Source organism: Bos indicus, chromosome 29, assembly GCF_029378745.1.
Source record: "Bos indicus isolate NIAB-ARS_2022 breed Sahiwal x Tharparkar chromosome 29, NIAB-ARS_B.indTharparkar_mat_pri_1.0, whole genome shotgun sequence".
Taxonomy (NCBI): domain Eukaryota; kingdom Metazoa; phylum Chordata; class Mammalia; order Artiodactyla; family Bovidae; genus Bos; species Bos indicus.
This window is the reverse complement of record NC_091788.1, coordinates 39,143,706-39,157,425: the sequence shown is the minus strand read 5'-3', so window position 1 is coordinate 39,157,425 and position 13,720 is coordinate 39,143,706. Positions and strand designations below refer to the sequence as shown.

At 45.3% G+C, this 13,720-nt stretch overlaps 1 protein-coding gene across 1 annotated transcript; it reads left to right on the top strand.

Moving 5' to 3' along the window:
- Positions 1-4,279: 4,279 nt before the first annotated feature.
- On the top strand, positions 4,280-13,284 carry LOC109554177 (pregnancy-associated glycoprotein 1-like). Its single transcript, XM_019954480.2, has 9 exons — positions 4,280-4,332; positions 5,531-5,681; positions 6,658-6,775; positions 6,874-6,992; positions 8,187-8,380; positions 9,308-9,424; positions 11,120-11,261; positions 11,349-11,447; positions 13,129-13,284. The coding sequence occupies exons 1-9, from the start codon at positions 4,280-4,282 to the stop codon at positions 13,276-13,278; spliced, it is 1,143 nt and encodes a 380-aa protein (XP_019810039.2). The 3' UTR covers positions 13,279-13,284.
- Positions 13,285-13,720: the final 436 nt, after the last annotated feature.

The following is a 13,720-nucleotide window of genomic DNA, read 5'->3' as shown; positions in this document are numbered from 1 at the left end:
TTGAATTTAGGATGGCCTTTCTGTATTCTGGCAGTTTGTGGAGTTCTCTTTATTGTGGAGTTTCCTCACTGTGGGTGGGGTTGTACAGGTGGCTTGTCAAGGTTTCCTGATTAGGGAAGGTTGTGTCGGTGTTCTGGGGCGGGGGAGGTGGAGCTGGATTTCTTCTCTCTGGAGTTCAATGAAGTGTCCAGTAATGAATTATGAGATGTCAATGGTTTAGGAGTAACTTTGGGCAGCCTGTATACTGAAGCCTGTATACTGAAGGGCTATGTTCCTGTGTTGCTGGAGAATTTGTGTGGTATGTCTTGCTCTGGAACTTGTTGGCCCTTGAGTGGTGCTTGGTTTCAGTGTAGGTATGGAAGTGATTGATGAGTTCCTGTCGATTAGTGTTCTCTAGAGTCAGGAATTCTCTGGTTTTCTCAGGATTTGGACTTAAGCCTCCTGCTTCTGGTTTTCAGTCTTATTCTTACAGTAGTCTCAAGACTTCTCCTTCTATACAGCACCATTGATAAAACATCTGTTAAAGATGAAAAGTTTCCCCACAGTGAGGGACACCCAGAGAGGTTCACAGAGTTACATGGAGAAGACAAGAGGGAGGAGGGATTTAGAGGTGACCTGAATGAGATGAGGTGGAATCAAAAGAGGAGAGAGCAAGCGAGCCAGTAATCACTTCCTTATGTGCACTCTGCAATCTGGACTGCTTAGAGATATTCACGGAGTTATACAGAGAAGAGGGAGGAAGGAGAAAGAGGTGGCCAGGAGGATAAAAGGTGGGGAATCAAAAGGAGAGAGAAAGACCCAGCTAGTAATCAGTTCCCTAAGTGTTCTCCACCGTCCGGAACACTATGCTGATTGACAGAGTTGAGTAGACAAGAGAAGGGGGAGGGAGGAGACAGAGGAGGCCTGGTGGAGAAAAAGGAGAGTTCAAAGGGAGAGAGAGCAGTCAAGCCAGTAATCTCGCTCCCAAGTAAAAATGGGGACTGAAGATTTGGTTCTCAAAGGTACAAAATTGATAACAAATACCAAAAAGCAAAGATTAAAACTCTAGACTAGAGGTTGGATTTTCAAAAATACAATAATAAAGAAAAGAAGAAGAAGAAGAAGAAAAAAAATAAAACAAGACAAATTCACAAAAATTATAAATATATATATGAAGTTTGCTTTAAAAAATAGGGTCTTTTTTTTGGAAAGTAATAGTAGGTTATAAAAATGAAAATTAAAGGAGTAATAGAGGACTAAAAATTTAAAAAAATTAAAAAAAAAATAAAAGAATGATCAAAAAAATAGTAAAAATATATCTAGGACTTTCTCTGCTGTTGTTGTGGACAGTGTGGGGTCAGTTCATTTTTGGATAGTTCCTTGGTCTGGCTTATATTTCTCAAGATCTATAGGCCCCTTCTTATGTAGTCGGTACTAACTACAGGATTTTAATCTATTGCACCTGTCACTTCCAAGGTGGTTCCTTCTGTTATAGCTTCTTCTGTTTGCTGGTCTCTTCAGTGTCTGATTTCTGCCCTGGCACAAGGAGGGAGGTGGTGGACACTTTTTTTAGGTTCACTTGTTCAGTCGCACTGTGGGGAGGGAGGGATGCTGCAAACAAATAACACTGGCATGTGTTTGCAGTGCCTCAGCCACACTGGGCCTGCCCCTGCTCATGGCGCATATGCCCTCCATTCCCATACTGCTCAGGCTGTAGAATGCTCCGCTGGGAACCATTTGAGGCCAGCCCTGGGCTGCATGCACCTCCCAGGTCTAAGCCACTCAAGTTCAGGCACTCGGGTAGTTCTCAGAGGCACAGACTCAGTTGGGACTGTGTTTTGTGCCCTTCCCAGGTCGGAGCAGCTCAGGTGATGAGGTGTTTGTTGAATGCAGTCACCGTGACTTATCACCTCCCCTGTACCTGCAGCTCAGTTTTCTGGGTGTACAACTGGTGCACCTTCTCAGGCGGATGTTGACCGTCCAGAACCCCAAGAAGTCTTAGTTAGCAAAGAAGGCTGTTTACAGTTTGGTAGATAATGCATTTCTGGGGCTGCGATTGGTCCCTTCCAGCTCTGGCTGCCTGTCACTCGAACGGGATGGTCTGCAGCGGGGCTAGTTCTGTTCAGTCCTTTGTTCTGTGTGCGGGCCTGGTGGAGTCTTAGGTTAGGGCTTTGAGCGTGGTAGCTATCCCGCAGTCTGGTTTGCTAGCCTTAGTTAGTTTGCTCAGATTGCCCTCGGGGCATTCAGGCCCTGTCCTTACTCTAAGCAATGCAGCCTGTGCCTCCCTGCCCAGTCCCTGCTTGCTAGTGGCGGGTGCAGGTGTCTGCTCTGCTTCTCCACTGGGGGAGTTACCATTGGACTCACAACTTGTGGGTTTTAAATATTTATTTATTTTTCCTCCCTGTTATGTTGCCCTCTGTGCATCCAAGGCTTGCCACGGACTCGGCAGTGAGAGTGTTTCCTGGTGTTTGGAAACTTCTCTCTTTTTAAGACTCCCTTCCAGGGACGGAGCTCTGTCCCTACCTCTTTTGTCTCTTTTTGGTCTTCTATATTTTTTCAGACCTCCTTTCGAAGACAATGGACTGCTTTTCTGGGTGCCTGATGTCCTCTGCCGGCATTCAGAAGTTGTTTTGTGGAATTTACTCAGCGTTTAAATGTTCTTTTGATGAATTAGTGGGGGAGAAAGTGGTTTCCCCATCATATTCCTCCAACATCTTAAGACCACCCCCCTCTCCTTTTTTTCTTTTGGTTTTCTTTGGTTTTGTTTTAGATGGGCAGTATTCTCGTTTTTCCTTAGAAGATATTCCACTCTGAATGTAGAGTCATAAGTCTGAATTTTAAAGCCACTTAAGTAATGTGTTGTTATAGGTAGCTAGTCAACAACCTGATGCAATTAGATTTATTAGTCTTTGTTCTCAGTTTGTTCAGTTCAGTTCAGTCCTTCAGTTGTGTCCATCTCTTTTTAATGCCATAGACTGCAGCATGCCAGGCTTCCCTCTCCATCACCAACTCCCACAGCTTGGTCAAGCTCATGTACATCGACTTGGTGATGCTATCCAAGCATCTCATCCTCTGTCTTCTGCTTCTCCTCATGCCTTCCATCTTTCCTAATATCAGGATCTTTTCCAATGAGTCAGCATGTTTAGTGTGCATTCAGTCTTTACATCAACCAACATGAATTAAATTTCTCTCTGTCCCTACTGCACTCCCAACTCTAGGCCAGAAACAAAAAATTTCAGAGACTGAAGGCTGATTCCAGAACATCACTGTGGAGATTTCGTTCCCATTTTTTTTGTTTTGGGGGGGGGGAACAAAAAAATTAGTTGCTAACATTAAAAAGATTGTACATAAATATCCAAACTTGTATTCTCTTGAAAACATGGCCAACTTGCCTGATTTCTGGCATGGGTGAAGTGGAGGAAAGGCTGTTCCCAGTGGTCAGGCCTGTGCTGCCCAAATTCCAACATGGCCACCTAGTCCTAGTATCATATCTCCTGCCTCCTGGGGACATGAGCTTGTGAGAACTAGACTTCTAGATCTCTTAAAACAAAGACTAATTTTGTCTTGATCAACTTTGACTTTGAAGCCTTTAACCCAGAACCTAGCACACATTTCTTCCTTGTACAGTTGTTATATGATATAAAATATTTTGTGGATGTGTATGACATTTCTTCCAGTACAGAAACCATGCAAGTGAAGTATTGCTCTGCCCTAAATCTTTGATGCAGACTGGCATCATAGGTGACCCTGATGTCTGCCAATAGACCCACTACCTTAAGTCAGTTGCATGTCCCTGGGCTGTCACTGAAGACTTCACTTTGTCATTTGACAACTTATCCTCCTAGAAATTTCCTCTCCAGTGAAGACAGCAATGCATATCTCATGAAGTGGCTAGGAATATGACATGAAACCACGAATGCTGAGCATGGCCCCTAGTATCCATTTTCATGGTGTTCTCAGCAGTTTTTTCTCCATGTAGGCAAGGTTCTCTGTCTTCTTAGATGTCCATGAAGATCAGTTTGATTTTCCAGCCAAGCTTCAAGGAAGAGATTACAGTTCAATTCCCTGTATTCTGAGAAGCTTCAAAGGCCACTGACCAAGGACTCTGATGAAGGTAAAGATTTAATCAAGAGCTGTGTGTGTGTGTGTGTGTGTGTGTGTGTGTGTGTGTTTTCAGATCTTTTAGTGGCCTAAAGGGGAATACTAGGGTAGGTCAGAGCATATATAACTAGGGGCTCCTGGTCACCACTACATTCTAAGAACCCAAACTTCCCTGAGTACTTGGATGCAGGAAAGAAGCATGAAGTGGCTTGTGGTCCTCGGACTTGTGGCCTTCTCAGAGTGCATAGTCAAGTAAGTATGGGGACTGTAAGTTGCATCATATTCCTTTTTCAGATTTTACTTTTCATCTGATTATTTTTCCACTGATCAGGTTTAGAAGGGAATGGAATATTTCCCTAAGAGTCTTAAAGCTCAACTCTTACTTATTGATAAGTAACTTTCTATGGGAAATGTGGATCCCAAGGTCTTCGTTGGGTTGCAAAAATCTTACAGTCCAGTCATGTCAAGACCTATTGAAAATGCAACTCCTTTTAACAGTTCAGTGCACAGTCTATGCAGATGTCGATGTGGTCCTGTGGAATAGCACTTTCTACATTTTATTCAACATGTCCTCTTTTTTCCCTATCTACTTCAGTGTGTATATGCCTATGTCTGCATCTCTGTATCACTGTCATTTATCTCTCCATCTCTTTGGAAGTCACTGGGAGTGTATTTCTCTTTGTGTTGTTTTCTTTTAACTTTTCATTTGATTCTTACTTCTTTCTCAAGCCTCTGAATTTCCCTTACTTTTTCCCTATATCTTGGATTCTTCTTTCAACTCTCTCTTCTCTGACAACTTGGAGAAAGATACACTGTTTTATATACACTGTTTTATATCTGACAAGCAGTGTGACCACAGCCAACTCACCAAACCTCTTGCATTTCAAATTGCTCCCTTGTAAAAGAGGATGAGCCCCCCTTCTACCTCCTTCTTTGAGATTCTATGAGAAGGAATGAGTGAGATGGCAATAGCAATGCTAATGGGTGTCATTGTTGAGACTGGAAGATCCCCTGGAGAAGGAAATGGCAATGCACTCCAGTATTCTTGCCTGGAAAATCCCATGGATGGAGGAGCCTAGTAGGCTATAGTCCATGTGGTTTCAAGAAGTCGGACACGACTGAATGACTTCACTTTCACTTTCACTTTATATACATCACTTCACTTATCCCCAAGATATCCTATTTGGAAGGTTTGTATTGTTACATTCTACCCTTTTACCAAAGGGGAGACTGAGACATACATGGTCATATGGCTTACCTAAGATTGCAGAACAGAACCTGTATTGAAATCTATGTCTTTGCCATGGTATATGCATAAAATTCTGATAATAATGTGCTTCATAAAAATGATTAGAAAATACACAGGGCCGTTACAATGACAGTTATATCTTAACACTGACAGCTAATTGTAGCATCTTCTTTGTTTTCTGTGTCAAATGCTCGGTGAAAGAATACCTCTAAGGAGAGTGAAGACCATGAGAAAAGCCCTCAGTGGAAAAAACATGCTGAACAATTTCCTGAAGGAACATGCTTACAGACTGTCCCAGATTTCTTTTCGTGGCTCAAATCTAACTAGTCACCCGCTGAGAAACATCAAGGATGTGAGTATTTTGGGAGGATGGTGCTCCACAGTGCCCCCTGGTGCTCTAGCCTAGCACTGGGGCTTATCTGGAGGTGCCAGGTGGGATGATGTGGATGAGGTTCCTGCAGGAGGCAGAGACACTGGAAAACAGGGACCCCCAACCAGAGGAGAAGGCACTCTCATCCTAAACTCTTGGTCTTTGTGACTGGGCATGGCAATTACCAGGTGGCAGGTAAATATCCATTTCTGTGTCAAAAATGTGTCATTTGTTTGAGGGTGATTGTTCCTTCTGAACTAAGTGAGCCACTCAGTTACAGATGAAGAGTGAACCATCACTGATCAAAAGGTAGAACCAACTGCAGAGCAACTGTGAATCCCCAGGCAGAGGAATTCAGTTTCCACAGATGCAAGAATGACAGCACTAAAAAGTTACTGAACCTGAATTCCGTGTATGGACATAAGAATCACTGCGGTTACTGTTTTTAGATTAGACAAAGGGCTTATTTTAACTTCAAGAATGCCCATGCCAACCTGAGAGATAGACAAAGAGTAAATACATGTCAAATGAAAGGGTCACCTGTGTGGTGTTGATTGGATGTGGTCTGAGTTTGGAGGGAGTGGCTGGGGTTGATCAAGAAGGACCTCCTGGAGACGCGGGTGCTAAGGCTGGGTTTGAAGAGACTACAGAGCTGCTCAAATGAAGGCACCAGGACTTCCCTGGGTGTCCAGCTGTCGTGGAGGCCCAGTATTTATGCCTATGGGATTCCCATGCAGGCAGAACCACTTCAAAGTCTGGTCATAGAGTCAATATTCTGCATACAATGTAGCACAGAAAAAAATATATCAAATGCAGATACCACTGTGACCAAAGCCTGTGACCTGCACGGTGGTTAGAAAGTGATCTTAAGAGATATGTGACACCCAGAGGGAGGCAGCAGTTAGGGAATAGAGGGTAGCCAGTTCTGCACTAACCCCCTCCCTCCTTCTCCCTGTAGTTGGTCTACCTGGCTAATATCACCATTGGAACACCCCCTCAGGAGTTCCAGGTTTTCCTTGACACAGGCTCATCTGACTTGTGGGTGCCCTCTGACTTTTGCACCAGCCCAGCCTGTTGTGAGTACAGACACCCCATACCCGGACCATCCTTCACTTGTGCTGCCGCCCTGTTTCCATCCTTGGCACCTGATGACACTCATCTCTTGTGTCTACAGCTAAACACGTTAGATTCAGACATCTTCAGTCTTCCACCTTCCGGCTTACCAATAAGACCTTCAGCATCACCTATGGATCTGGGAGAATTAAAGGAGTTGTTGCTCATGACACAGTTCGGGTAACAGTGTAACATATGCTGAGTCAGGACTGGCTAGGGAGTGACCACTGCTTGAAAAACAGATGCAGGACCATCTGATAGGACCCTTCCTAGCCTAACTCCCATAGATATTGGCCATCTTATCCACAGGATCATGTCTCTGGGGAGGCAGTGCCCATGGTGACACACAAGCAGATTAGCTAATACAGAGAGTGGTTTGAGGTGTGGATTTGCAGCTCCTCTGCCCATGAGCAGTTCAAGGTTCATTTTGCTGGGAGGGAGAAAAAAAGGATAAAAGCACCCACTTTTATATTCACAGACTGTTCCAGGCACTTTCAGGTGATAACTGGTTTAATCTGCAACAATGCCACACAGCAGTTACTCTGATTAGCTCATGAGACATATGAGGAAACTGAGGTGCAGACAGCAAGGTCTTCCTGATGGTACATGTGTGGTAAAAGTTGGAGTTAGGCTGGCTTTTCAGGACTGAATTTGCTGTGGGGTGTTTGTGGACAGGATAAAACTCATCTGAGGACCCTCAGTGTGGTCAATGGCTTCAGGTATCCAGAGTGGGAAACTGGTGGCCTGAGAAGTCAAGGGGTCTGATAAATGATTTCTCACTCTAGAGGACCTTTGAGAGTCTAAAAAACCTATGGCCTGCCTCCCCCAAAATACTTGAATAGTTGTGCTCTCTCTTTTCTCTCTCATACACACTCAGATAAATATACACATATCCCCAAAAGTGATTTCTGCAGGCAGTAATTTCATAGAACCTTGCAAGCAAGATTGTGTTTTCAGCTTCTGTCTTCCTGGACAGATGCAGAATCCACAGTACATTACAGAAAATGCAGTCCATTCCTGTCCTTAGGTCACAGTGATGTCAAAGAGAAGGCTATCTTGCTCTCAATTGTTTTGTCCATAATGTGTCACCAATGGGACCTGGCGTGACTCTTGGTTGCCCCACCTGTACAGAAGCCACGAGGCCAAGATGACTCACTCAAGTGGCATTTTTTCAGAGGGGCAGATGTTATAAAATTCACAGCCTCTCTCAAATGGAACCCCAATTATCCTCCCAGCTTGATCTCACTGTCTGTCAGGCACTGAAGACAGAGCCCAGCCTCAATTCTTCTCTGAGGATCTAATGGCAATGCATCCCAGCCCAGTCCTAGCCCCACTTTATATATCTGTAAGTGGGAACACTCTTCTTTCCCACAGATTGGGGACCTTGTAAGCACTGACCAGCCGTTCAGTCTAAGCATGGCAGAATACGGGCTTGAGCATATACCTTTTGATGGCATCTTGGGCTTGAACTACCCCAACGTATCTTCTTCTGGAGCAATCCCTATCTTTGACAAGCTGAAGAATCAAGGTGCCATTTCTGAACCTGTTTTTGCCTTCTACTTGAGCAAGTAAGTGTGAGATGGACAATCCCTTTCACCAAATTAGCCGTAGGATGCTTTCGGTTACACAAAAATTATAGAACACTCGATAAAGAAGTATCCTGAGAGATAATCTAACCCAGGATAACTATGGACCCAGGACCCTACCTGGCTTCACCCCTGGCTTTTAGAAATAAAAGTTTATTGGAACACAAGCCTACTCCTAGGCTCAAGACCAGTAACTTGGTCTAGGGGGGTGAGTGAGGAGACAGGATAATGGAAGGCAACAGGAAACAAGTTTAAGTAAAAGGCATTAGGATTTGCTTATGAATTATAGAAGGAAGAAAGGAGAAGGATGGTGGATATCTTTCCTTCCTCATTAGCATTTCACTGGGAGCCCAGAACCAGCTACCAGATTTGTGGGAGCCAGTGAGAAACGAAAGTGTGGGACAGAAAAATGTGGGACCCCTTGTTCAAGAAATATGAGGCATTTCAAGACAGGGAGAGCAGAGGTTGTGTCCCTTCTGAGTTTGGGGCCCTTTAGAAAGTAGAAATCACAGGCCATTGGAGCCAATGACGCTGGGTGACCTGAACACATACCCTTAGAACTCCCAGGCCTGATTTTCCTGAAAAATGACAAGGTGGACAAGGGGAAAGCCAAAACACTTCAGCACCCTGTCCTCTGAGGGTGTCTGAGCACTCAGGTCACTGGAGGTCCAGGGCGTCTTCAGAAGACAGAGTGGGTGGAGCCCAGCCAAGTGATTCACTTTTTAACCTCCTCTGTGCCACTCATTAGCCAGTGACAGACTTCAGTCTGGATCTCAATCTCTCCTAGACTCGATTTCTGCATCTGTACATGGGGACCTTATTAGGGCCTTGGTGGGTGGACAAGCACAGCTCTCAGGCAGTGCTGTTGTTACTGTCCTCCAAGGATCGCCCCCTTTTTTCTCTCTACAGAGACAAGCAGGAGGGCAGTGTGGTGATGTTTGGTGGGGTGGACCATCGCTATTACAAGGGAAAGCTCAACTGGGTACCATTGATCCAAGCGGGAAACTGGATTATACACATGGACAGGTAAGCCTCTCCCTCTGAGGGTCAGCCCAAGTGATGCTCCCACTACTGTACATGGACACAGGCAGACACACACAAATGCATTCTCAGACACACAGTCACACAGATATATACACCACCCACAACGACACAGACAGACACACAGAAACATGGAAACACACAAGCAGATGCATAAAAACATACACAGCAACACATAAAATCATGCATAGCTAGTCAGAGACACATAAGCACACACAAAGAAACATGCACACACACATACAAACAAACACACAAGCACAGAGATACACAAACAACCCATGGGTTCATAATCCCCAGGCCTTCTGGGCATCACTCAGATCAGGGTCCTAAAAGGCACCAGAGAGGTCTGTGTAGCTGGGAGAAAGCTGCACCCACTGCCCTTTGAGGTGGGGAGCATGGTTAGAGGACTCTGCAGTGTGGTGAACAGAGGATCAGGGAGAATATCTCCAGCCTGAACAGAGTTATGGTAAGATGACCGACTGTCCATGGCTACCTAGGACATAGGAAATTCTCAGTACAGATCCATTCTCAGTACAGATAAATGTCAATTAAAAAACAGGGACTGTCCTGAGAAAATGGGGAAAATTGGTCTTCTTAGGGAGCAGCTACCCAGCAGTGGAGAGAGGTTGCCTGCAGTCTTAAGACGTGAAAGCAATTAATAGAAAAGACACGTCAAGTTCTTGGGCACACAGTGGGACAGGGGCTATTACAGAGGATCAGAAAGGTTGGATCCAGGAGTGACCTGAGGACAAGAGGCATAATTGATAGGATTCTGTGTGATACCCTCAGACAAAAGTTGACCTGTCCTTTGGAGTTTCTATGGGCTAGTCATGTATTTCCTGGCCAGGATCTCAGGGTCTGAGCTGGTTGTAGGAACAGTGCTGGTAGACACCCTCTCCAAGAGGAGCCCCTCTCTGCCCCTACTATGAGAATCTGCTGCCCCTGTGAATCTCCATCTTCACTCTGTGTGCGACCCATTATTTGTTCCCCACCAGATACAGCTCTCTAGAAGTTACTTATTGTTTTCTAAGTTTTCATTCACTCATTGAACAGAGAAGCATTGGACATCCAATGTGTGACAGGCACTTTAGGGAGGAAAGGAGAATAAAACTCGCCCTCACATCTAAGAAGGCAGATGTACATGAAGTGACTCACCCACGTAGTGAATTGTGACTTTGGTACGTGCTAGACATGAGGAGGAGAAGGCAATAACAACTCACTCCAGTACTCTTGCCTGGACAATCCCAGGGACGGCAGAGCCTGGTGTACTGCCCTCTCTGAGGTCGCACAGAGTTGGATATGACTGAAGTGAGTTAGCAGCAATAACAGCATCAGACATGAGGAAGGGTCTACAGAGAGTGACTAAGACAGGAGACTTATAAACACCAGGGCAAAGGCTTCCTGAAAACAATAAAATTAAGCTGGAATCTGGAAGATGAGAAGAAATTTCCTAGTCAAAGTGCAGTGGTCTTCTAGGAAAGAAGACCAGCTTGTGTCAAGGTACAAAAGATCCTGGTGTATTCAAGTACTACATTCAAGGATGTCAAGAAAGTTACTGTGTCGATAGCAAAGGAAAAGAGGGTAAGAGATGAAGGGCTGTTTAGGAGACAGTAGGGAAGGGAACAACTCTGGGGAGGCTCAGAGTGACCTTGTTGCCCACTTTATTCCTTTGTCTCTCAGCATCTCCATTGAAAGAAAGGTTATTGCTTGTTCTGGAGGCTGCGTGGCCTTTGTTGACATCGGGACAGCATTCATCGAAGGCCCAAAACCACTGGTCGATAACATGCAGAAGCTCATCAGGGCCAAGCCATGGCGTTCCAAGGTGAAGGGTCATGCCCCAGGGTCACTCCCAGTCTCCACACACAACAAGGATCACCAGGGCCAACCTCTTACCCTCTCTCTCTAACAGCACTATGTTTCATGTTCTGCGGTCAATACACTGCCCTCTATTACCTTCACCATCAACGGCATCAACTACCCAGTGCCAGGTCGAGCCTACATCCTCAAGGTGAGGGGACAATACTGAGGGTTGGTTCTCAAACTGGAGCTTGCAGGAACCCTTGGGCTACTGCTGGGAGGTGGGTACCCTCTGGAGGCCATGTCAAACCATTGCAGATGCTGCTGAGCCCTGTGGCTGGGCCAGTGCCTCCCACAAAACCAAACACTTGAAAGTAAAGGGCCGTTTGGGACACTGATCTTCCTGAAATAAATGTGGAGATGCCACACCATATGGCGTGGTGGGAGTCAGGGAGAGGGGAACACTGAGGTCCTCAGTCCTCAAAGAGCTTCAATTCAATCTGAACTCAGAGGTGCATGAACATGAAACTCAGCACTAGCAGTCCCTGAAATAGGCCATGTTACAAGGAGAATGGCTGGGGACAGTCCCAGTGTGATGTCCCAGCATAAGTTAACAGGCTCCCTTCCCTTCTCAGAGTTTTCCTGGTTTGGATGATAAATTACATGGTCAGGCTAGTTCTTGCCTGTATCTTCCCCTTGCTCCGGCCAGGTGCCTCCTTTGTGAGTTGGGGTACCCAACCCCTCTGGGGAGGTTGGATGATAATGTGAATAAAGGGTGAACAGTGCCTGCTCAGCCCCAGCACAGGGCAGAGGCATCATGTCAGCTCCAAGTGGGAGTTCATAGCAGGCTGATGGGCTCAAAGAAGGCTTTGAGGAAGAGGGAATTTCAGGAATTCTAAAACCAGAAACTCATTGAGCCATATGGAGGGTTGCTTGATTCTAAGCAAAACTGCACTGGATTCCATGCAAATAGAATCTCAAGATGATCTGCACTGGGGCACTGGGGACTTACTAGGGGAGATGAGGGCTATGGACTGACCAGTGGGGATGGGGTACAAGAGTACTTTACCCAACCAAGCCTGGAGTGGCCAGAGAGGGTAAGTGTGGACTGAAGGAGGCTTTACAGAGTTCCTTAGCTAAAGTTTCAAGAAATTGTTGTGGGTACTGCTCTATTTAAGATGGATAACCAACAACAAGTTGCTGTGTAGCACAGGGAACTCCGCTCAGTTATATGACAGCCTGGATGTGAGGGGTGTCTTTGGGACCAGAATACCCGGATACATATGGTTGAGTCCCTTTACTGTCCACCTGAAACTCAGAATATTGTTAATCAGCTATACTCCAATACAAAATAAAGTTTTTAAATAAAGGACAGATTGTGGGGTTGTAGGAGGAGAACCAGCATTCTCTTCAGAGAAAACAAGGAACAAGAGTCAGAAGGAAAGAAATAGGGAGTGAGGAGAGCTAGGGACACACTTGTTCTTTTCGAAAAAATTATATTGAAATATGGCTAATCTTCATTGTGGCATTAAGTTCTGCTGCACAGCAATGTGATTCAGTTATACACACAAATATATATATTTTCTTACTCTTTTTCATGTGATTTATCACTGAATGTTGAAAATAATTTCTTGTGCTCTACAGTAGGACTTTGTTGTCTTTCATTCCTCTGTTTCCCAACTACCACTCCTCCCCTACTCCCTACCCTTCCTCATGGCAACCTCATGTCTTGGACCTCTTTGGTTGATGAACTCTCATATCCCCTGCTGCTGAGAAAACCCCTTGATACTTACCAAAAGAGGGAAATAAAACAAAGAATTGTGCTGGGTCTGGATTTTGGGGGGAGTCACCAAGGGCTCATGCTGACTGGTGTGTATATCTGATTCCCCCAGGATTCTAGACGCCGTTGCTATAGCACCTTTAAAGAGATCCCATTGAGTCCAACTACAGAGTTCTGGATGCTGGGTGACGTCTTCCTGAGGCTGTATTTCTCAGTCTTTGATCGAGGAAATGACAGGATTGGCCTGGCACGGGCAGTATAAATGCTTGGAGTGGTTCAGGAATCAATAAGGCCGCTCCTAACACACACTCACTCACACTTGGGCACTGATCCCAGGATGCAGGTGAACTGTGTTTGGTGGTCTGCACACCCTATTCTCAGTAAAGAATAAAGGGTCTCACTCTTAATGGTGCTGAAACAAAGGGTTGCCTCTGTTTGTGTCTGGGAGTGAAGGATCTAGAACCAAGTCTGAATCAAAATTGAGAGAAGCCCTACTCCACCTGCCTTCAAGGAAAAGGGAGACTCATTGAAATGATCCTGGGAATCCAGGACACATGAATCAGAGCAAATAAAAAGATCTCTGTGACTGGACCCAAGAAATCAGAAGTCATCAGTTTTCTCTTTCTCTCCCTCGGACTTTCCCTTCCCTCTTCTTTGATGGTCTTAGCTGACAACTTTCTTCCTTAAGGCTTCTACGCCTACTG